Source organism: Oncorhynchus clarkii, chromosome 23 (assembly GCF_045791955.1).
Source record: "Oncorhynchus clarkii lewisi isolate Uvic-CL-2024 chromosome 23, UVic_Ocla_1.0, whole genome shotgun sequence".
NCBI lineage: Eukaryota > Metazoa > Chordata > Actinopteri > Salmoniformes > Salmonidae > Oncorhynchus > Oncorhynchus clarkii.
Genome location: NC_092169.1, coordinates 55,296,554 through 55,321,553, shown reverse-complemented (window position 1 = coordinate 55,321,553; position 25,000 = coordinate 55,296,554). Strand labels below are relative to the sequence as shown.

Genomic DNA, 25,000 nt, shown 5'->3' with positions numbered 1-25,000 from the left:
AGGCAGAGAGGCAGATGGACATATAGACACAGGCAGACAGACAGGCAGACAGCGAGGCAGACAGAGAGGCAGACAGACACAGAAAGACAGCCATGCAGACAGAGAGGCAGACAGACATATAGACGCAGACAGACAGGCAGACAGAGAAGGGAGACAGACACACAAACTGTTGTTGCTGTTAAAATGTGACCATTGTCCTGTACCATGGCCTGTGTCCTCCTCACCAGGCAGATTGGTGAGAACCTTTTAGTTCCAGGAGGGGTGAAGACGGTTGATGCCTACGGACACATCGTGATCCCCGGTGGCATCGATGTGAACACCAGCCTCCAGACCTCCCAGCTGGGAATGAGCCCTTCAGATGACTTCTACCACGGGACCAAGGCTGCCCTGGCAGGGGGCACCACCATGATCAGTAGGGTTCCTCTATTATCCTGCTGACCCTAACCCTAACTAACCCTAACTAACCCTAACCTTAACTAACCCTAACTAACCCTAACCTTAATTAACCCTAACTAACCCTAACTAACCTTAACTAACCCTAACTTTAACTAACCCTAACTAACCTTAACTAACCCTAACTAACCTTAACTAACCCTAACTAGCCCTAACCTTAACTAACCTTAACTAACCCTAACCTTAACTAACCATAACTAACCATAACTAACCATAACTAACCATAACTAACCATAACTAACCCTAACCTTAACTAACCCTAACTAACCCCAACCTTAACTAACCCTAACCTTAACTAACCATAACTAACCTTAACTAACCCAAACCTCAACTAACCCTATCTAACCCTAACTAACCCTAACTAACTCTAACCTTAACTAACCCAAACCTCAACTAACCCTATCTAACCCTAACTAACCCTAACTAACTCTAACCTTAACTAACCCAAACCTCAACTAACCCTATCTAACCCTAACCTTAAAACCTCTTAAGGATCTGGGTATTTGACATACCCAAATCTAACTGCCTGTAGTTCAGGCTCTGAAGCAAGGATATGCATATTCTTGGTACCATTTGAAAGGAAACACTTGAAGTTTGTGAAAATGTGAAGGAAATGTGGGAAAATATAACACAATGGATCTGGTAAAAGATAGTACAAAGAAAATACAAGATACATGGCCCCATTCATTCTTTCCTTTACACGGATCAGTCGTCCTGGACCCTTTGAAGAAAAACAGCCCCAAAGCATGATGTTTCCACCCCCATGCTTCACAGTAGGTATGGTGTTCTTTGAATGCAACTCAGCATTCTTTGTCCTCCAAACACGACGAGATGAGTTTTTACCAAAAAGTTATATTTTGGTTTTATCTGACCATATGACATTCTCCCAATCTTCTTCTGGATCATCCAAATGCTCTCTAGCAAACTTCAGACGGGCCTGGTCATGTACTGGCTTAAGCAGGGGGACATGTCTGGCACTGCAGGATTTGAGTCCCTGGCGGCGTAGTGTGTTACTGATGGTAGGCTTTGTTACTTTGGTCCCAGCTCTCTACAGGTCATTCACTAGGTCCCCCCGTGTGGTTCTGGGATTTTTGCTCACCGTTCTTGTGATCATTTTGACCCCACGGGGTGAAATCTTGCGTGGAGCCCCAGATCGAGGGAGATTGCTCCCACAGTTGATTTCCTCAAACCAAGCTGCTTGCCTATTGCAGATTCAGTCTTCCCAGCCTGGTGCAGGTCTACAATTTTGTTTCTGGTGTTCTTTGACAGCTCTCTGGTCTTGGCCATAGTGGAGTTTGGAGTGTGACTGTTTGAGTTTGTGGACAGGTGTCTTTTATACTGATAACAAGTTCAAACAGGTGCCATTAATACAGGTAACGAGTGGAGTACAGAGGAGCCTCTTAAAGAAGAAGTTACAGGTCTGTGAGAGCCAGAAATCTTGCTTGTTTGTAGGTGACTAAATACTTATTTTCCACCATAATTTGCAAATAAATTCATTAAAAATCCTACAATGTGATTTTCTGGAATTTTTTTTCTCATTTTGTCTGTCATAGTTGAAGTGTATCTATGATGATAATTACAGGCCTCTCTCGTCTTTTTAAGTGGGAGAACTTGCATAATTGGTGGCTGACTAAATACTTTTTTCCCCCACTGTATTATACAGGGAAAGGGAGGGAGGAGGGGGTGGTACAGGGAGAGAGAGGTGGTTTAGGGAGAGGGGGGAGGTGGAACAGGGAGAGGGATGGAGGGAGGTGGAACAGGGAAAGAGGGGTGGTATAGGGAGAGGGAGGGAGGTGGAACAGGGAGAGGGATGGAGGGAGGTGGAACAGGGAGAGGGATGGAGGTGGTATAGGGAGAGGGAGGGGTAGGGCAGCTGCCTCTGGGTCAGATCAGAGGGAGACAATTTGTGTTCCTTTGTGGCAGCGAGTGAGACAGACTGGGGGGGGGGGGGACAGAGGAGAGCTGGAGGAGAGCATGTCTGAGTGCTGCCGTTAGATCATCTGAAACCGGGTCACGCTATCCCAGCCTGTCAGAGAGACTTTACTCTGAACTCTTTACCCTTAAACCGTCCCCCTGCTCCTATTGGATCTGTGTAAACAGCAGCACAGACCCCATACGGCTGTTATGTGAGCTGTGTTTTTAGGGATGGAACATTGGAGGAAATATCAGCCTGATGTTTTTAATGGATACTGCTGTGACTTTGCGTCGTCTACGTTATTCGTGAATCATCATCGATCTTGAATGAAAGAAACTGAGTTGAAGTTCTCTGCTCAGTGTGTGGTTTCCTCTCTCCCCTGTCAGTCCCATAGTTGACCCTGTCCTCCTCTTCTTCTCTCCTGTCCTATAGTTGACCCTGTCCTCCTCTTCTTATCTCCTGTCCTATAGTTGACCCTGTCCTCCTCTTCTTCTCTCCTGTCCTATAGTTGACCTGGTCCTCTTCTTCTCTCCTGTCCTATAGTTGACCCTGTCCTCCTCTTCTTCTCTCCTGTCCTATAGTTGACCTGGTCCTCTTCTTCTCTCCTGTCCTATAGTTGACCTGGTCCTCTTGTTCTCTCCTGTCCTATAGTTGACCTGGTCCTCTTGTTCTCTCCTGTCCTATAGTTGACCTGGTCCTCCTCTTCTTCTCTCCTGTCCTATAGTTGACCTGGTCTTCTTCTTCTCTCCTGTCCTATAGTTGACCTGGTCTTCTTCTTCTCTCCTGTCCTCTAGTTGACCTGGTCTTCTTCTTCTCTCCTTTCCTATAGTTGACCTGGTCCTCTTCTTCTTCTCTCCTGTCCTCTCGTTGACCTGGTCTTCTTCTTCTCTCCTGTCCTCTAGTTGACCTGGTCTTCTTCTTCTCTACTTGACCTGGTCTTATTCTTCTCTCCTTTCCTATAGTTGACCTGGTCCTCTTCTTCTTCTCTCCTGTCCTATAGTTGACCCTGTCCTCCTCTTCTTCTCTCCTGTCCTATAGTTGACCTGGTCCTCTTCTTCTCTCCTGTCCTATAGTTGACCTGGTCCTCTTCTTCTCTCCTGTCCTATAGTTGACCTAGTCCTCCTCTTCTTCTCTCCTGTCCTATAGTTGACCTGGTCCTCCTCTTCTTCTCTCCTGTCCTATAGTTGACCTGGTCCTCCTCTTCTTCTCTCCTGTCCTCTAGTTGACCTGGTCTTCTTCTTCTCTCCTTTCCTATAGTTGACCTGGTCCTCTTCTTCTTCTCTCCTGTCCTCTAGTTGACCTGGTCTTCTTCTTCTCTCCTGTCCTCTAGTTGACCTGGTCTTCTTCTTATCTCCTGTCCTATAGTTGACCTGGTCCTCTTCTTCTCTCCTGTCCTATAGTTGACCATGTGGTCCCCGAGCCTGGTGCCAGCCTCCTGGGGGCCTACGACCAGTGGAAGGACATAGCAGACAGGGGGTCCTGCTGTGATTACTCCCTCCACATGGACATCACCCGCTGGCACGACGGACTCTTTGAAGAGATGGAGAGTCTGGTGAAGAATAAAGGTATTGTTTCAGGATGTTCTGGATCTACCTGTGTAGATAGTACCTGATGTTCTGGATCTACCTGTGTAGATAGTACCTGATGTTCTGGATCTACCTGTGTAGATAGTACCTGATGTTCTGGATCTACCTGTGTAGATAGTACCTGTTTCTGTCTTCAAATCTCAATCTGTCTGACACAAAACCACCCAATATGACTCTTAAATCATTTCCCTACCATATAACTACTAGATGAGCATCTAAGATGATATTAGCTTGTGTAAAAATAACTTTGAAAGGGGTCAGGTCCAGCTTTTAATGGTGTTGTGGTAATGTGTCTGATACTGTGTCGTTAATGGTGTTGTGGTAATGTGTCTGATACTGTGTTGTTAATGGTGTTGTGGTAATGTGTCTGATACTGTGTTGTTAATGGTGTTGTGGTAATGTGTCTGATACTGTGTTGTTAATGGTGTTGTGGTAATGTATCTGATACTGTGTTGTTAATGGTGTTGTGGTAATGTGTCTGATACTGTGTTGTTAATGGTGTTGTGGTAATGTATCTGATACTGTGTTGTTAATGGTGTTGTGGTAATGTGTCTGATACTGTGTTGTTAATGGTGTTGTGGTAATTTATCTGATACTGTGTTGTTAATTAATGGTGTTGTGGTAATGTGTCTGATACTGTGTTGTTAATGGTGTTGTGGTAATGTATCTGATACTGTGTTGTTAATGGTGTTGTGGTAATGTGTCTGATACTGTGTTGTTAATGGTGTTGTGGTAATGTGTCTGATACTGTGTTGTTAATGGTGTTGTGGTAATTTATCTGATACTGTGTTGTTAATTAATGGTGTTGTGGTAATGTGTCTGATACTGTGTTGTTAATGGTGTTGTGGTAATGTATCTGATACTGTGTTGTTAATGGTGTTGTGGTAATGTGTCTGATACTGTGTTGTTAATGGTGTTGTGGTAATTTATCTGATACTGTGTTGTTAATGGTGTTGTGGTAATGTGTCTGATACTGTGTTGTTAATGGTGTTGTGGTAATGTGTCTGATACTGTGTTGTTAATGGTGTTGTGGTAATGTGTCTGATACTGTGTTGTTAATGGTGTTGTGGTAATGTGTCTGATACTGTGTTGTTAATGGTGTTGTGGTAATGTGTCTGATACTGTGTTGTTAATGGTGTTGTGGTAATGTGTCTGATACTGTGTTGTTAATGGTGTTGTGGTAATGTGTCTGATACTGTGTTGTTAATGGTGTTGTGGTAATTTAAATCAAATCAAATTTTATTTGTCACATACACATGGTTAGCAGATGTTAATGCGAGTGTAGCGAAATGCTTGTGCTTCTAGTTCCGACAATGCAGTAATAACAAGTAATCTAACTAACAATTCCAAAACTACTGTCTTGTACACAGTGTAAGGGGATAAAGAATATGTACATAAGGATATATGAATGAGTGATGGTACAGAGCAGCATAGGCAAGATACAGTAGATGGTATCGGGTACAGTATGTACAAATGAGATGAGTATGTAAACAAAGTGGCATAGTATAGTATAAAGTGGCTAGTGATACATGTATTACATAAGGATACCGTCGATGATATAGAGTACAGTATATACGTATGCGTATGAGATGAATAATGTAGGGTAAGTAACATTTATATAAGGTAGCATTGTTTAAAGTGGCTAGTGATATATTTACATCATTTCCCATCAATTCCCATTATTAAAGTGGCTGGAGTTGAGTCAGTGTCAGTGTGTTGGCAGCAGCCACTCAGTGTTAGTGGTGGCTGTTTAACAGTCTGATGGCCTTGAGATAGAAGCTGTTTTTCAGTCTCTCGGTCCCAGCTTTGATGCACCTGTACTGACCTCGCCTTCTGGATGATAGCGGGGTGAACAGGCAGTGGCTCGGGTGGTTGATGTCCTTGATGATCTTTATGGCCTTCCTGTGACATCGGGTGGTGTAGGTGTCCTGGAGGGCAGGTAGTTTGCCCCCGGTGATGCGTTGTGAAGACCTCACTACCCTCTGGAGAGCCTTACGGTTGAGGGCGGTGCAGTTGCCATTTATCTGATACTCTGCTGTTAGGAGAAAACAGTGGTGTAGTTTGACTTTGAATCCCCCATGAGTCTCATGAAGAGCTGCTTTCCTGCTGCTCTGCCTCCCTCATGTCAATGCCACACACACACACACACACACACACACACACACACACACACACACACACACACACACACACACACACACACACACTGCTCTACCAAGCGTCCCTCATGTCCATGGAACACACACACACCTGTGTCCGTGCAGCTAGACGATTACTGCAGGTGACAACACAACACTAGAGACACATACTGTACATGAGATGATGTCCAGACTCACTAATCCACACAGACAGCCAGTCAGCCCACCAACTCTCTCTCACCCAGCTGAACTACACTCACTAATCCACACAGACAGCCAGTCAGCCCACCAACTCTCTCTCACCCAGCTGAACTACACTCACTAATCCACACAGACAGCCAGTCAGCCCACCAACTCTCTCTCACCCAGCTGAACTACACTCACTAATCCACACAGACAGCCAGCCAGCCCACCAACTCTCTCTCACCCAGCTGAACTACACTCACTAATCCACACAGACAGCCAGTCAGCCCACCAACTCTCTCTCACCCAGCTGAACTACACTCACTCATGCACTCACACACACACACAAAACCACTCACTCACTCACTCACACATACAACCACACAACCACACACACACACAACCACACAACCATATGCACACACAGGAGCGCACAGACATATAGACACATCTGCACATGCTTGTGATTTTCAAATAAGAGAAATGCAATTCCTTGAAATGGTTTGAAATGTGTTATGTTTGAATTTATCCAGGAGTCAATTCCTTCTTGATCTTCATGGCTTACAAGGACAAATTCCAGAGCTCAGATAGTCAGGTACGTTTTATTTCTTCAAACAATTTATTCAGACGTCTCTAAAATGTAATGTAAATAATACTCCGTACTCTCACGCTCCAAGTGTATTTTCTGAGGACGTTCTCTTGAGTAAAACATTCCATTTGATCAGCACTCCCCCTACTGTATTACCTCACCACCCCTACTGTATTACCTCACCACCCCTACTGTATTACCTCACCACCCATACTGTATTACCTCACCACCCATACTGTATTACCTCACCACCCCTACTGTATTACCTCACCACCCCTACTGTATTACCTCACCACGCCTACTGTATTACCTCACCACCCCTACTGTATTACCTCACCACCCCTACTGTATTACCTCACCACCCCTACTGTATTACCTCACCACCCCTACTGTATTACCTCACCACCCCTACTGTATTACCTCACCACCCCTACTGTATTACCTCACCACCTCTACTGTATTACCTCACCACCCCTACTGTATTACCTCACCACCTCTACTGTATTACCTCACCACCCCTACTGTATTACCGCACCACCCCTACTGTATTACCTCACCACCCCTACTGTATTACCTCACCACCTCTACTGTATTACCTCACCACCCCTACTGTATTACCGCACCACCCCTACTGTATTACCTCACCACCCCTACTGTATTACCTCACCACCCCTACTGTATTACCTCACCACCCATACTGTATTACCTCACCACCCCTACTGTATTACCTCACTCCTCCTACTGTATTACCTCACCACGCCTACTGTATTACCTCACCACCTCTACTGTATTACCTCACCACCCCTACTGTATTATCTCACCACCCCTACTGTATTACCTCACCACCCCTACTGTATTACCTCACCACGCCTACTGTATTACCTCACACTGAGCAGCACTCCCCCTACTGTATTACCTCACGCTGAGCAGCACTCCCCCTACTGTATTACCTCACACTGAGCAGCACTCCCCATACTGTATTACCTCACACTGAGCAGCACTCCCCCTACTGTATTACCTCACGCTGAGCAGCACTCCCCCTACTGTATTACCTCACACTGAGCAGCACTCCCCCTACTGTATTACCTCACGCTGAGCAGCACTCCCCCTACTGTATTACCTCACACTGAGCAGCACTCCCCCAACTGTATTACCTCACACTGAGCAGCACTCCCCCTACTGTATTACCTCACGCTGAGCAGCACTCCCCCTACTGTATTACCTCACGCTGAGCAGCACTCCCCCTACTGTATTACCTCATGCTGAGCAGCACTCCCCCTACTGTATTACCTCACGCTGAGCAGCACTCCCCCTACTTTATTACCTCACGCTGAGCAGCACTCCCCCTACTGTATTACCTCACGCTGAGCAGCACTCCCCCTACTGTATTACCTCACGCTGAGCAGCACACCCCTACTGTATTACCTCAGCACTCCCCCTACTGTATTACCTCACGCTGAATAGCACTCCCCCTACTGTATTACCTCACGCTGAGCAGCACTCCCCCTACTGTATTACCTCACGCTGAGCAGCACTCCCCCTACTGTATTACCTCAGCACTCCCCCTACTGTATTACCTCACGCTGAGCAGCACTCCCCCTACTGTATTACCTCAGCACTCCCCCTACTGTATTACCTCACGCTGAGCAGCACTCCCCCTACTGTATTACCTCACGCTGAGCAGCACTCCCCCTACTGTATTACCTCACGCTGCACCTCCCCCTACTGTATTACCTCAGCACTCCCTCTACTGTATTACCTCAGCACTCCCTCTACTGTATTACCTCAGCACTCCCCCTACTGTATTACCTCACGCTGAATAGCACTCCCCCTACTGTATTACCTCACGCTGAGCAGCACTCCCCCTAATGTATTACCTCACGCTGAGCAGCACTCCCCCTACTGTATTACCTCAGCACTCCCCCTACTGTATTACCTCACGCTGAGCAGCACTCCCCCTACTGTATTACCTCACGCTGAGCAGCACTCCCCCTACTGTATTACCTCACGCTGAGCATCACTACCTCTACTGTATTACCTCACGCTGAGCAGCACTGCCCCCTACTGTATTACCTCACGCTGAGCAGCACTCCCTCTACTGTATTACCTCAGCACTCCCCCTACTGTATTACCTCACGCTGAGCAGCACTCCCCCTACTGTATTACCTCACGCTGAGCATCACTCCCTCTACTGTTTTACCTCACACTGAGCAGCACTCCCTCTACTGTATTACCTCAGCACTCCCCCTACTGTATTACCTCATGCTGAGCAGCACTCCCCCTACTGTATTACCTCACGCTGAGCAGCACTCCCCCTACTGTATTACCTCAGCACTCCCCCTACTGTATTTCCTCACGCTGAGCAGCACTCCCCCTACTGTATTACCTCAGCACTCCCCCTACTGTATTACCTCACGCTGAGCAGCACTCCCCCTACTGTATTACCTCACGCTGAGCAGCACTCCCCCTACTGTATTACCTCACGCTGCACCTCCCCCTACTGTATTACCTCAGCACTCCCTCTACTGTATTACCTCAGCACTCCCTCTACTGTATTACCTCAGCACTCCCCCTACTGTATTACCTCACGCTGAGCATCACTCCCTCTACTGTATTACCTCAGCACTCCCTCTACTGTATTACCTCACGCTGAGCAGCACTCCCCCTACTGTATTACCTCACGCTGAGCAGCACTCCCCCTACTGTATTATCTCACGCTGAGCAGCACTCCCCCTACTGTATTACCTCAGCACTCCCCCTACTGTATTACCTCACGCTGAATAGCACTCCCCCTACTGTATTACCTCACGCTGAGCAGCACTCCCCCTACTGTATTACCCCACGCTGAGCAGCACTCCCCCTACTGTATTACCTCAGCACTCCCCCTACTGTATTACCTCACGCTGAGCAGCACTCCCCCTACTGTATTACCTCACGCTGAGCAGCACTCCCCCTACTGTATTACCTCACGCTGAGCATCACTACCTCTACTGTATTACCTCACGCTGAGCAGCACTGCCCCCTACTGTATTACCTCACGCTGAGCAGCACTCCCTCTACTGTATTACCTCAGCACTCCCCCTACTGTATTACCTCACGCTGAGCAGCACTCCCTCTACTGTATTACCTCAGCACTCCCCCTACTGTTTTACCTCACACTGAGCAGCACTCCCTCTACTGTATTACCTCAGCACTCCCCCTACTGTATTTCCTCATGCTGAGCAGCACTCCCCCTACTGTATTACCTCACACTGAGCAGCACTCCCTCTACTGTATTACCTCAGCACTCCCCCTACTGTATTACCTCACGCTGAACAGCACTGCCCCCTACTGTATTACCTCACGCTGAGCAGCACTCCCTCTACTGTATTACCTCACGCTGCACCTCTGTCACGAACCGGCTCAAAGCCCGTAACAAAGGGAGACAACGTGGAGATAAGGAGTAACAAAATATATATTTATTAACTAAAACAACTCAGGAAAATATACAATGGTGTGTGTAATCAGTAATCAGTAGCGTAAGTGAGTGTTAGGCATGCATGAATGTGATAATGCAGGGTGTTGAAAGGTGCCAAAGAAAACAAACAAAAGGCCACCAAGAACCACAACACGATCTACAAAGGTGTCTGCATGGAGAGAGTCTCCCACCATGAATGTGGAAGAGGTATATTTATCCTGGGACACACCTGGCCCAGGTGTTTCCCATGTAGCTGACGACCCTCCCAACTCCGCCCACCGGCATCCTAATAAGGAAACAAGAACAAAGCGAGAATACGGCAGACAGAGTGGGAGGGTCGTCACACCTCCACATTCATTGAACCTTCTTCCAGCCAGGACAATGGCAACAATAGATACCAAACAAGAGAAGGCATTTAGAGCATGAGGGTGTGGAGCACGGTCCTCTGCATTTTGATGAACCCCCCCCCCCCCCCCACCCTCCTTGTTTTTATCTCTTTCCCATGCCAGATGTATGAGATGTTTGGTATCATTAGAGACCTGGGGGCCATCGCTCAGGTTCACGCTGAGAACGGGGACATCATTGACGAGGTAGGCTACTGTACTGTTGACTTGAAAGACTGGCCTTTGACAGTGACTGGGCAGGTCTGTCCTGGGCAAAGGTCATCTTCAGTTGACATATTTCTATCTATATAGGAGCAGAATAAACTGCTGTCTTTGATTGCACCATGTGAAGTGTAGTTTCTGTCTTTCCCTTTCTATCTATATAGGAGCAGAATAAACTGCTGTCTTTGATTGCACCATGTGAAGTGTAGTTTCCGTCTTCCCCCTTCTATCTATATAGGAGCAGAAGCGACTACTGGAGCTGGGGATCACTGGGCCTGAGGGACATGTGCTGTGTCACCCAGAGGAGGTAGGGACTTCCTGTCTCTGTGTAAACAATAGCCTCATTTACATGATCACACTACAGTATCTTGTTATGAGCCAGTGTTACTGCTAGTGACAGAGTGGTTTGAAACCGGGAGACTAGACATGCCATTGCTTGTTGAAAATACCTTGTGGATGAATTTTCCACTCTCAATAATAATGGAAATGAGACTGAATATTGTAATCTCAATCAATCAATCAAATGTATTTTATTAAAGCCCTTTTTACATCAGCTGTGGTCACAAAGTGCTCAAACCCCAAAGAGCAAGCAATGTCAATGTAGAAGAACAGTGGCTAGGAAAATCTCTCTAGAAAGGAAGGAACCTAGGAAGAAACCTAGAGAGGAACCAGGATCGGAGTGGCCAGTCCTCTTTTAACATTTTAAAAAATCTTTATTTAACTGGCAAGTCAGTTAAAAACATTCTTATTAACAATGACGGCCTACCAAAAGGCATAAGGCCTCCTGCAGAGACGGGGGCTGGGATTAAAAATAAATAAATAAAATCTAAATATAGGACAAAACACACATCACTACAAGAGAGACAACACAACACTACATAAAGAGAGACCTAAGACAACAACACATAGCAAGGCAGCAACACATGACAACAACATGGCAGCAACACATGACAACACAGCATGGTAGCAACACAACATGGCAGCAACACATGACAACACAGCATGGTAGCAACACAACATGACAACAACATGGTAGCAACACAATATGGTAGCAACACATGACAACACTGCATGGTAGCAACACAACATGACAACAACATGGCAGCAACACATGACAACACAGCATGGTAGCAACACAACATGACAACAACATGGTAGCAACACAATATGGTAGCAACACATGACAACACAGCATGGTGGCAACACAACATGACAACAACATGGTAGCAGCACAACATGACAGCAACACATGACAACACAGCATGGTAGCAACACAACATGACAACAACATGGAAGCAACACATGACAACACAGCATGGTAGCAACACAACATGACAACAACATGGTAGCAACACAATATGGTAGCAACACATGACAACACAGCATGGTAGCAACACAACATGACAACAACATAGTAGCAGCACAACATGACAGCAACACATGACGACACAGCATGGTAGCAACACAACATGACAACAACATGGTAGCAACACAACATGGCAGCAACACATGACAACACTGCATGGTAGCAACACAACATGACAACAACATGGTAGCAGCACAACATGGCAGCAACACATGACAACACAGCATGGTAGCAACACAACATGACAACAACATGGTAGCAACACAACATGGCAGCAACACATGACAACACAGCATGGTAGCAACACAACATGGTAGCACCACAAAACATGGTACAAACATTATTGGGCACAGACAACAGCACAAAGGGCAAGAAGGTAGAGACAACAATACATGTTGCAAAGCAGACACAACTGTCAGTAAGAGTGTCATTGATTGAGTCTTTGAATGAAGAGATTGAGATAAAACTGTCCAGTTTGAGTGTTTTGTTGCAGTTCGTTCCAGTCGCTAGCTGCAGCGAACTGAAAAGAGGAGCGACCCAGGGATGTGTGTGCTTTGGGGACTTTTAACAGAATGTGACAGGCAGAACGGGTGTTGAATGTGGAGGATGAGGGCTGCAGTAGATGTCTCAGATAGGGGGAAGGGAGGCCTAAAAGGGTTTTATAAATAAGCATCAACCAGTGGGTCTTGCGACGGGTATACAGAGATGACCAGTTTACAGAGGAGTATAGAGTGCAGTGATGTGTCCTATAAGGAGCATTGGTGGCAAATCTGATGGCCGAATGGTAAAGAACATCTAGCTGCTCGAGAGCATCCTTACCTGCCGATCTATAAATTCTGTCTCTATAATCTAGCATGGGTAGTATGGTCATCTGAATCAGGGTTAGTTTGGCAGCTGGGGTGAAAGAGGAGCGATTTACGATAGAGGAAACCAAGTCTAGATTTAAATTTAGCCTGCAGCTTTGATATGTGCTGAGAGAAGGACAGTGTACCGTCTAGCCATACTCCCAAGTACTTGTATCAGGTGACTACCTCAAGCTCTAAACCCTCAGTGGTAGTAATAACACCTGTGGGGAGAGGGGCATTCTTCTTACCAAACCACATGACCTTTGTTTTGGAAGTGTTCAGAACAAGGTTAAGGGTAGAGAAAGCTTGTTGGACACTAACAAAGCTTTGTTGTAGAGCATTTAACAGTATAAGACTGTATCATCTGCATATAAATGGATGAGAGAGCTTCCTACTGCCTGAGCTATGTTGTTGATGTAAATTGAGAAGAGCGTGGGGCATAGGATCGAGCCTTCGTGTACTCCCTTGGTGACAGGCAGTGGCTGAGACAGCAGATTTTCTGACTTTACACTCTGCACTCTTTAAGAGAGGTAGTTAGCAAACCAGCCCAACGACCCCTCAGAGACACCAATACTCCTTTGCCGACCCACAATAATGGAATGGTCTATCTTATCAAAAGCTTTGGCCAAGTCAATACAAATAGCAGCACAACATTGCTTAGAATCAAGGGCAATGGTGACATCATTGAGGACCTTAAAGGTTGCAGTGACACATCCATAACCTGAGCAGAAACCAGATTGCAAACCAGAGAGAATACTATAGACATCAAGAAAGCCAGTCAGTTGATTATTGACAAGTTTTTCCAACACGTTTGATAAACAGGGCAAATAGGCCCTATAACAGTTAGGATCAGCTTGATCTCCCCCTTTAAGTAAAGGACTCAGCGTGGCTGCCTTCCAAGCAATGGGAACCTCCCCAGAGAGTAGAGACAGGTTAAAAAGGTCAGAGATAGGCTTGGTGATGATAGGGTCAGCAACTTTAAAGAAGAAAGGAGAGACAGGTTAAACAGGTCAGAGAGAGGCTTGGTGATGATAGGGTCAGCAACCTTAAAGAAGAAAGTGTCTAAACCATCTGACACAGAAGTTTTTTGGGGGTCAAGTTTCAGGAGCTCCTTTAGCACCTCGGACTCAGTGACTGCCTACAGGGAGAAACTTTGTAGCAGGGCAGGGGAAAAAGAGGCAGAACTGCTCCTTAAAGTAACTAATTTTGGCCTTACGAATTGCCTGAGTGCACTTATTTCTCATTTGTCTGAACGACAGCCAGTCGGCCTGAGTATGCGTGTCGAGCCTTTCAGGTAGAGATTGACTTTACCATATTCCACCTACGTTAGGAGAGCCAAGGTCATGGTCTGAGCATTTTTATTAGTTGATTTTAAAAATCTAACCTTTATTTAACTAGGCAAGTCAGTTAAGAACAAATTCTTATTTACAATGACAGCCTACCCCGGCCAAACCCAGACAACACTGGGCCAATCGTGTACCGCCCTATGGGATACCCAGTCACGGCCAGTTGTGATACAGCCTGGAATCGAACCAGGGTGTCTGTAGTGACGCCTTTAGCACTGAGATGCAGTGCCTTAAATCACTGTGCCACTCGGGAGTCGTAGTGTTACTCAAGTGATTTGTGGTCGTCACTAGTTACCACAGCCACAAAGTCATAAACCTATTTTTCCCATTTCTCTTCTTCGAATCTGATTTTAAACCTAAGCCTACACTCTTAGAAAAAAAGGTGTTATCTAGAACCTAAAAGGGTTCTACAGCCGTATAACTATTTTTGGTTCCAGGTAGAACCCTTTTCGGTTCCAGGTAGAACCCTTTTCGGTTCCATGTAGAACCCTTTCTACAGAGGGTTTTACATGGAACCCAAAAGAGTTCTTCCTGGAAAAAAAAGGGTTCTACTTGGAATCAAAAAGTGTTCTCCTATGGACACTTTTGGTGTGTAACCTGAATCTTAATCTTAACCACACTGCAAACCTTATGCCTAAACCTAACTTAAAATACATTTTAAAAATTACAATAGTGCCAATTTTGACTTTGTGGCTGTTGTACCTAGTAGAAACTGTGATTTGTGGCTGCAGGTAGGTTAGAGAAGGTAGCCTAGTGGTTAGAGAAGGGAGCCTAGTGGTTAGAGCAGGTAGCCTAGTGGTTAGAGAAGGTAGCCTAGTGGTTAGAGCAGGTAGCCTAGTGGTTAGAGCAGGTAGCCTAATGGTTAGAGAAGGTAGCCTAGTGGTTAGAGCAGGTAGCCTAGTGGTTAGAGAAGGTAGCCTAGTGGTTAGAGAAGGTAGCCTAGTGGTTAGAGAAGGTAGCCTAGTGGTTAGAGAAGGTAGCCTAGTGGTTAGAGCAGGTAGCCTAGTGGTTAGAGAAGGTAGCATAGTGGTTAGAGAAGGTAGCCTAGTGGTTAGAGCAGGTAGCCTAGTGGTTAGAGCGTTGGGCCAGTAACCGAAAGGTTGCTATATTGAATCCCCGAGCTGACAAGGTAAACTGCTGACAAGGCAGTTAACCCACTGTTCCTAGGCCGTCATTGTAAATAAGAATTTGTTCTTTAACTGACTTGCCGAGTTAAACAAAAAATAAATGTTGGTTGAGGTGTTACAGTAAGGTGTTTAATTTGTGACCACTAGGTGGAGACAGAGGCAGTGTACCGGGCCATCACCATCGCCAAGCAGGCCAACTGTCCTCTTTACATCACCAAGGTGATGAGCAAGTCGGCTGCTGATGTCATCGCCAAGGCCAGGAAGAAGGGTGAGAATGGGTTTAGCGATTCAATAACAACTTTATTTGGAAATAATTTCTGTATTATACATTCTTTGTTAACTTTGATGGCTAAACACATTTGTTGTTGACCTGGCAAAAAATGTCTGAAAAAAACTGATATTTCTTGTACAAATGCCTCGTCTTTTTTCATTGGATGATTTTCAGGCATGGTGGTTTATGGCGAGCCAATCACAGCCAGCCTTGGGACAGACGGATCACACTATTGGAGTAAGAACTGGGCTAAGGCAGCAGCGTTCGTCATGTCCCCGCCCCTCAGCCCAGACCCCAGCACCCCAGACTACCTCAACTCCCTGCTTTCCTGGTGAGAACACATACGCTGCGTTTACACAGGCAGCCCCATTCTGATCTTTCCCATTTATTGACAAAAGATCTGATTTGATTGGTCAAAAAATAAAATTTTGTTTTGCAAAAGATCAGAATTGGGCTGCCTGTGTAAACGCAGCCATAGAGACACAGACACTAGAATGAAGACAGAACGTTTCTGAATTATATCTGAATTACTTTGTCTGCATCTAGCACATACTTCGAAGCTCTCACGGACACCGTTGGACGCTCTCACGGACACCGTTGGACGCTCTCACGGACACCGTTGGACGCTCTCACGGACACCGTTGGACGCTCTCACGGACACCGTTGAAAGCTCTCACGGACACCCTTGAAAGCTCTCACGGACACCCTTGAAAGCTCTCACGGACACCCTTGAAAGCTCTCACGGACACCCTTGAAAGCTCTCACGGACACCCTTGAAAGCTCTCACGGACACCCTTGAAAGCTCTCACGGACACCCTTGAAAGCTCTCACGGACACCCTTGAAAGCTCTCACGGACACCCTTGAAAGCTCTCACGGACACCCTTGAAAGCTCTCACAGACACCCTTGAAAGCTCTCACGGACACCCTTGAAAGCTCTCACGGACATTGTTCAACGAAGAAAAAGTACAATCACCCTAAAGCAACCAGAAAACAGATTACAGCTTCTGTTCTCTTAGTCATCCCTGATGGTGACTCACTGTGCTGTTCTCTTAGTCATCCCTGATGGTGACTCACTGTGCTGTTCTCTTAGTCATCCCTGATGGTGACTCACTGTTGTCCTCTTAGTCATCCCTGATGGTGACTCACTGTGTTGTCCTCTTAGTCATCCCTGATGGTGACTCACTGTGCTGTTCTCTTAGTCATCCCTGATGGTGACTCACTGTGCTGTTCTCTTAGTCATCCCTGATGGTGACTCACTGTGCTGTTCTCTTAGTCATCCCTGATGGTGACTCACTGTGCTGTTCTCTTAGTCATCCCTGATGGTGACTCACTGTGCTGTTCTCTTAGTCATCCCTGATGGTGACTCACTGTGCTGTTCTCTTAGTCATCCCTGATGGTGACTCACTGGGCTGTTCTCTTAGTCATCCCTGATGGTGACTCACTGGGCTGTTCTCTTAGTCATCCCTGATGGTGACTCACTGTGTTGTTCTCTTAGTCATCCCTGATGGTGACTCACTGTGCTGTTCTCTTAGTCATCCCTGATGGTGACTCACTGTGCTGTTCTCTTAGTCATCCCTGATGGTGACTCACTGTTGTTCTCTTAGTCATCCCTGATGGTGACTCACTGTTGTCCTCTTAGTCATCCCTGATGGTGACTCACTGTGCTGTTCTCTTAGTCATCCCTGATGGTGACTCACTGTGCTGTTCTCTTAGTCATCCCTGATGATGACTCACTGGGCTGTTCTCTTAGTCATCCCTGATGGTGACTCACTGTGCTGTTCTCTTAGTCATCCCTGATGGTGACTCACTGTGCTGTTCTCTTAGTCATCCCTGATGGTGACTCACTGTGCTGTTCTCTTAGTCATCCCTGATGGTGACTCACTGTTGTTCTCTTAGTCATCCCTGATGGTGACTCACTGTTGTCCTCTTAGTCATCCCTGATGGTGACTCACTGTGCTGTTCTCTTAGTCATCCCTGATGGTGACTCACTGTGCTGTTCTCTTAGTCATCCCTGATGATGACTCACTGGGCTGTTCTCTTAGTCATCCCTGATGGTGACTCACTGTGCTGTTCTCTTAGTCATCCCTGATGGTGACTCACTGTGCTGTTCTCTTAGTCATCCCTGATGGTGACTCACTGTGCTGTTCTCTTAGTCATCCCTGATGGTGACTCACTGTTGTCCTCTTAGTCATCCCTGATGGTGACTCACTGTGCTGTTCTCTTAGTCATCCCTGATGATGACTCACTGTGCTGTTCTCTTAGTCATTCCTGATGGTGACTCACTGTGCTGTTCTCTTAGTCATCCCTGATGGTGACTCACTGTGTTGTACTCTTAGTCATTCCTGATGGTGACTCACTGTGTTGTACTCTTAGTCATCCCTGATGGTGACTCACTGTGCTGTTCTCTTAGTCATCCCTGATGATGACTCACTGTGTTGTTCTCTTAGTCATCCCTGATGGTGACTCACTGTTGTCCTCTTAGTCATCCCTGATGGTGACTCACTGTGCTGTTCTCTTAGTCATCCCTGATGGTGACTCACTGTGCTGTTCTCTTAGTCATCCCTGATGGTGACTCACTGTGTTGTTCTCTTAGTCATCCCTGATGGTGACTCACTGTTGTCCTCTTAGTCATCCCTGATGGTGACTCACTGTTGTCCTCTTAGTCATCCCTGATGGTGACTCACTGTTGTCCTCTTAGTCATCCCTGATGGTGACTCACTGGGCTGTTCTCTTAGTCATCCCTGATGGTGACTCACTGTGTTCTCTTAGTCATCCCTGATGGTGACTCACTGTGTGGTCCTCTTAGATGATGACTCACTGTGCTGTGGTCTGACTGTCCTGTTCTCTTGGTCCACAGTGGTCTGACTGTCCTGTTCTCTTGGTCCACAGTGGTCTGACTGTCCTGTTCTCTTGGTCCACAGTGGTCTGACTGTCCTGTTCTCTTGGTCCACAGTGGAGACCTTCAGGTGACGGCCAGTGGCCACAGTACCTTCTCGACGGCCCAGAAGGCTGTTGGGAAAGACAACTTCACCCTCATCCCTGAGGGAACTAACGGCATCGAGGAGAGGCTAGCCATCGTCTGGGAGAAGGCTGTGGTATGTTTTGTTGTTTATTTTCTAAAGGTTTATTTTTTGTCATTGTATGCTTTACAGGGAAATAAAGAGTTTTTGTAGTTGGCCTGATTCAAAGTGATCCTGCAGCTGTATATATGATCTGGAGGCAGCAGTTTAGACAGCTAGACCACCATAGGACACCCCTGTTTCTGTTGTTGTTGTTACTTCTTCTTCTTCTTCTTCTTCTTCTTCTTCCTCTTCTTCTTCCTCTTCTTCTTCCTCCTATTCTTCTTCTTCTTCTTCTTCTTCTTCTTCTTCTTCTTCTTCTTCTTCTTCTTCTTCCTCTTCTTCTTCTTCCTATTCTTCTTCCTCCTATTCTTCTTCCTCCTATTCTTCTTCTTCTTCTTCTTCTTCTTCTTCTTCTTCTTCTTCTTCTTCTTCCTCTTCTTCTTCCTCTTCTTCTTCCTCCTATTCTTCTTCCTCCTATTCTTCTTCTTCTTCTTCTTCTTCTTCTTCTTCTTCCTCTTCTTCTTCCTCTTCTTCTTCCTCCTATTCTTCCTCTTCTTCTTCCTCCTATTCTTCTTCCTCCTATTCTTCTTCTTCTTCTTCTTCTTCTTCTTCTTCTTCTTCTTCTTCTTCTTCCTCTTCTTCCTCCTCTTCTTCTTCCTCTTCTTCTTCCTCCTATTCTTCCTCTTCTTCTTCCTCCTATTCTTCTTCTTCCTCTTCTTCTTCCTCTTCTTCTTCCTCTTCTTCTTCCTCTTCTTCTTCCTCCTATTCTTCTTCTTCCTCTTCTTCTTCCTCTTCTTCTTCCTCTTCTTCTTCCTCCTATTCTTCCTCTTCTTCTTCCTCCTATTCTTCTTCTTCTTCTTCTTCTTCTTCCTCTTCTTCTTCTTCTTCTTCACTGGTTTCACAGTGATGCGATATGTCTTTAACAGTAACGTCTTTGCATTGTTGTATAAAAGACAGCTCTCTCCTGATCGTGAAGAGGATGTGTTGTTCTGTATTCCCCAGGCAACAGGCAAGATGGATGAGAATGAGTTTGTTGCGGTGACGAGCACCAACGCTGCCAAGCTGTTCAACCTGTATCCTCGTAAAGGAAGGATCGCTGTGGGGTCAGACGCAGACATCGTGATCTGGAACCCCAAGGAGACCAAGACCATCTCAGCCGCGACCCACGCACTGGTACACACACACACACACACACACACACACCCTCCCTCTCTTTCACAGTCAACCTCCAGACATCATTCAGACATTCCTCTCCAATGTGTCTGTCTGCCTGTCAGGGAGGAGTTTTGTCCGTCTGTCTGTAAGGGTGTGATGATGATAATATCATGTCTGAGCTGGATGTTCATTATTCTGTCCTTGTGTGTGTTTCCAGACAGTGGAGATTAACATCTTTGAGGGCATGGAGGTCCGGGGAGCCCCGGTGGTGGTGATCAGCCAGGGGAAGATCGTCCTGGAGGGGGGAAAGCTGAACGTCACAGAGGGCTCTGGACGCTTCGTACCCAGGAAGGCTTATCCTGACTTCATCTACAAGAGGATCAAAGCACGCAGCAAGGTAGGAGAAGAGAGAGGAAGGCTAACCAGGGTAGGAGAAGAGAGATGAAGGCTAACCCAGGTAAGAGAAGAGAGATGAAGGCTAACCAGGGTAAGAGAAGAGATAGGAAGGCTAACGAGGGTAGGAGAAGAGAGATGAAGGCTAACCAGAGTAGGAGAAGAGAGATGAAGGCTAACCAGGGTAAGAGAAGAGAGATGAAGGCTAACCAAGGTAAGAGGAGAGATAGGAAGGCTAACCGGGGTAAGAGAAGAGATATGGAGTCTAACCAGGGTAGGAGAAGAGAGATGGAGGCTAACCAGGGTAGGAGAAGAGAGATGGAGGCTAACCAGGGTAGGAGAAGAGAGATGAAGTCTAACCAGGGTAAGAGAAGAGAGATGAAGGCTAACCAGGGTAAGAGAAGAGAGATGAAGGCTAACCAGGGTAAGAGAAGAGATAGGAAGGCTAACCAGGGTAAGAGAAGAGATAGGAAGGCTAACCAGGGTAAGAGAAGAGAGATGAAGGCTAACCAGGGTAAGAAAATAGAGATGAAGGCTAACCAAGGTAAGAGAAGAGAGAGGAAGGCTAACCAGGGTAGGAGAAGAGAGATGATTGCTAACCAGGGTAAGAGAAGAGAGATGTAGGCTAACCAGGGTAAGAGAAGAGAGATGAAGGCTAACCAGGGTAAGAGCTAGGGGCTAACAACCAGCAGTGTAAGAGAAGAGCGATGAAGGCTAACCAGGTTAAGAGCTAGGGGCTAACAACCAGCAGGGTAAGAGAAGAGAGAGGAAGGCTAACCAGGTTAAGAGCTAGGGGCTAACAACCAGCAGGGTAAGAGAAGAGAGATGAAGGCTAACCAGGGTAAGAGCTAGAGGCTAATGCTTGCAGGGTAAGAGCTAGGGGCTAATGCTTGCAGGGTAAGAGCACAGCAGGGTAGGAGATAGTGGCTAATGTTAGCAGGGTAAGAGCTAGGGGCTAATGCTTGCAGGGTAAAAGCACAGCAGGGTAGGAGATAGTGGCTAATGCTAGCAGGGTAGTACAACCATTCAGCTGTATAATTTTTCAAAGCCCGCTGCAGAGTAAGAGATAAAGTCAGAGAACCAGTGAAAGGTAAGAGCTGGGAGCTAAAGAGGAATACGAACAATCCATCCTCAAATGGCCCTGTCATTATCCTGTTGCAGAAGTCACCTAGAGCGAGAGGTAAACTTTACAGACAGAGGCCTGAAACTCTACCACATTAGGTTTTTAAGAAACTGTGCTTTTGAAGTGCACTTGCAGCCATTTAAACACTAACGGCTAATGGCTAACGGCTAATGGCTAACGGCTAACGGCTAATGGCTAACGGCTAACGGCTACGGTCTAATGGCTAACAGCTAATGGCTAACGGCTAAGGTCTAATGGCTAACAGCTAATGGCTAACGGCTAAGGGCTTATGGCTAGTTAAGAGTGTGATAGTATAAAGGTCCATCGCAACTTGTGCTTTTACAAATGTGGCATAACTCTCTTTCCACCCTTTACTTACTGTATATTACACAGTAAATCACTTTTTAGTGAGGCTACATTAAGGCTACATTATCCTCTTAATTACTTTATCCTTTACATGACATTCACCTGACATTCTCTTCAGATGCTTGCCAATCTACATGACCCTTTACATGACATTCTCTCCAGATGGTTGACAATCTACATTTTCCTAACATGACATTCTCTCCAGATGGTTGACAATCTACATTATCCTAACATGACATTCTCTCCAGATGGTTGACAATCTACATTATCCTAACATGACATTCTCTCCAGATGGTTGACAATCTACATTATCCTAACATGACATTCTCTCCAGATGGTTGACAATCTACATTATCCTAACATGACATTCTCTCCAGATGGTTGACAATCTACATTATCCTAACATGACATTCCCTCCAGATGGTTGACAATCTACAATACCCTTTACATGACATTCTCTCCAGATGGTTGACGATTTCTATTATCCTTTACATTACATTCTCTCCAGATGGCTGAATATTTACATTATCCTAACATGACATTCTCTCCAGATGGTTGACGATTTCTATTATCCTTTACATGACATTCTCTCCAGATGGCTGAATATTTACATTATCCTTTACATGACATTCTCCTCCCTCTCTAGATGGCTGATGCCCGTGGCGTCCCCCGAGGGAACTATGATGGACCGGTCCATGATGTCATCAGCATGACTAAGTCAGTGCCGGCCACTCCCTCCAGCAGGGGGCCCCAGTGCCCAGGGAAGGGCCCCCTCGGCCCCACCAGGAACCTGCACCAGTCTGGTTTCACCCTATCCGGTATGGGTAAGCTTCGTCTACTATTTACTGGGTGTGGATGTTTCTCCTCACTTTTTTAATTGAACCTTTATTTATACAGGGTTATTCTCATTAAGATCAAATCTCTTTCACTCTCTGGAAGTACCAGACAGGAAACTGCACATCTCCTTTTGTCTTGATGTCAGGGCTGTATTATTTAATTATTTATTTGTCCATCCTTTTCTCTCGGTGTCTCTGTCTATAAGCATCCTAATCTCTCTCCACCTTCTCACTCTCTCTCCCTCTCTTCCACTCTCTCCGTCTTCCTCCCTCTCCTTCCTTCTCTCTCACTCTGACCATCTCACTCCCATTCCCTTGTTTCAGCCAATCATCTTTCTAATTGGGAGTCCTGTTTTATCCTGTCAGTCTTATTACAGTCTAACTTCTAGCTCTGTTTACTGTCTCTGTTGAACCACACAGGACCAATTATAGCTACAGTATAGCTGTAGTTACATCTAAGGTCAGGGCTTTGGGAAGCTGTACAATGGTTATTTCAATCATAGTTATACTGTCTTACTCCTATCAGAACCCAAAATGTACTCAATTGTTTGTAACGGATCTTTGTTCTTGTTCTCCGATACAGGAACTCAGATTGACGACCACATCCCACGACGCTCAGCACAGAGGATCGTGGCGCCACCCGGTGGCCGCTCCAATATCACCTCCCTGTCGTGAACCTGGGAGCTCCTTGCTCCTCACGTCTGCTGTAGGGAGAAAAATAAATCAACTACTGTAGCAACAACCAACTACATCAATCAAAACAAATCTCACCCGGCTTCCAGAACTAAACTCAACAGTGAAACCTGAACATGCAATCCTCTTCTCAGATACAACTGTAAAACAGTATACAGCATAGAACTACAATTACCATTGTCATTCTATTTCTATGGTAGACACACCAACTGATAAAACCCACTAACTTAGTACTTTGATCTGTTATCCTTTATCAATATTGTGATCAATTCCTCAAATCAATTTATCTCATCACCCATCAATAGTCAACTGTCCCTGTCAGATCTCCATAGCATGCAGCTTAAACAGTCTCTGTCTCCTCAGTCAGATAACCGTCTCTCTCATCGTCTCCTCAGCTTCACTATAGCTTTACTAACATGGTGATACATGAGTCCTAGATGAAAGTAGTTTTCTTTAGACCACAGAATGCCTCTCAGCTCTCTCTCTCTCTCTCGTCGTAGTGATGCCTGCTTCTGCTTTCGCTTCAATGCTTCTAAGAAACTCTGTAGTTGAGTCCAACATGGATCTCTATTCCCTAGATAGTGCACTAGAGGACAAAAGTAGTGCGCTATCTAGGGAATAGAGGGCCATTTCAGACCTGACGCGAACTTGTTGTCTCTCTCTGTTGTTATTTAGTCATGGCTGTAGGCTATTTAGGCTTCATCTTACCGTCTCTTACTGTTATATGCATGACTTTTCCTCTTCATCGTTACTCATTACAAATACAACAAGGAAAATAAGTGCGTGTTACTGTTACTGTGAACAGACTTTAGGGACAGTCCTCTAGTCACGCTTGTCTTACTATTATTATGATGTTTTATCCCAATGCAGGTGAGCTAACTCTGCTTCCATGGTATATTCAGTCAGTCAGAATAACAACTTCACCAATCCTTCTATTCAGTCAGTCAGTCAGAATAAGAACTTCACCAATCCTTCTATTCAGTCAGTCAGAATAAGAACTTCACCAATCCTTCTATTCAGTCAGTCAGAATAAGAACTTCACCAATCCTTCTATTCAGTCAGTCAGAATAGGAACTTCACCAATCATTCTATTCAGCCAGTCAGAATAAGAACTTCACCAATCCTTCTATTCAGTCAGTCAGAATAGGAACTTCACCAATCCTTCTATTCAGTCAGTCAGAATAAGAACTTCACCAATCCTTCTATTCAGTCAGTCAGAATAAGAACTTCACCAATCCTTCTATTCAGTCAGTCAGTCAGAATAAGAACTTCACCAATCCTTCTATTCAGTCAGTCAGAATAAGAACTTCACCAATCCTTCTATTCAGTCAGTCAGAATAAGAACTTCACCAATCCTTCTATTCAGTCAGTCAGAATAAGAACTTCACCAATCCTTCTATTCAGTCAGTCAGAATAAGAACTTCACCAATCCTTCTATTCAGTCAGTCAGAATAAGAACTTCACCAATCCTTCTATTCAGTCAGTCAGAA

The 25,000-nt window shown here is 45.7% G+C and overlaps 1 protein-coding gene across 5 annotated transcripts in view; it reads left to right on the top strand.

The window, feature by feature from the left end:
• Positions 1 to 24,991, top strand: part of LOC139381206 (dihydropyrimidinase like 4) — a 35,339-nt gene extending 10,348 nt beyond the window's left edge. For 2 of the 5 annotated variants that reach the window (XM_071124648.1, XM_071124651.1), the window contains exons 3-14: positions 228 to 412; positions 3,769 to 3,933; positions 6,809 to 6,870; positions 10,831 to 10,911; positions 11,165 to 11,233; positions 15,758 to 15,878; positions 16,056 to 16,212; positions 18,836 to 18,977; positions 19,947 to 20,117; positions 20,317 to 20,496; positions 22,628 to 22,805; positions 23,401 to 24,120. In XM_071124648.1, the coding sequence (XP_070980749.1) occupies positions 228 to 412; positions 3,769 to 3,933; positions 6,809 to 6,870; positions 10,831 to 10,911; positions 11,165 to 11,233; positions 15,758 to 15,878; positions 16,056 to 16,212; positions 18,836 to 18,977; positions 19,947 to 20,117; positions 20,317 to 20,496; positions 22,628 to 22,805; positions 23,401 to 23,492 (1,603 nt within the window). In that variant the 3' untranslated portion in view covers positions 23,493 to 24,120. Of the gene's footprint in view, positions 1 to 227; positions 413 to 3,768; positions 3,934 to 6,808; positions 6,871 to 10,830; positions 10,912 to 11,164; positions 11,234 to 15,757; positions 15,879 to 16,055; positions 16,213 to 18,835; positions 18,978 to 19,946; positions 20,118 to 20,316; positions 20,497 to 22,627; positions 22,806 to 23,237; positions 23,376 to 23,400 lie in introns of those variants that run through there. The other 3 variants (XM_071124652.1, XM_071124649.1, XM_071124650.1) reach the window with 3 other exon arrangements.
• The last annotated feature ends 9 nt before the right edge of the window (positions 24,992 to 25,000 follow it).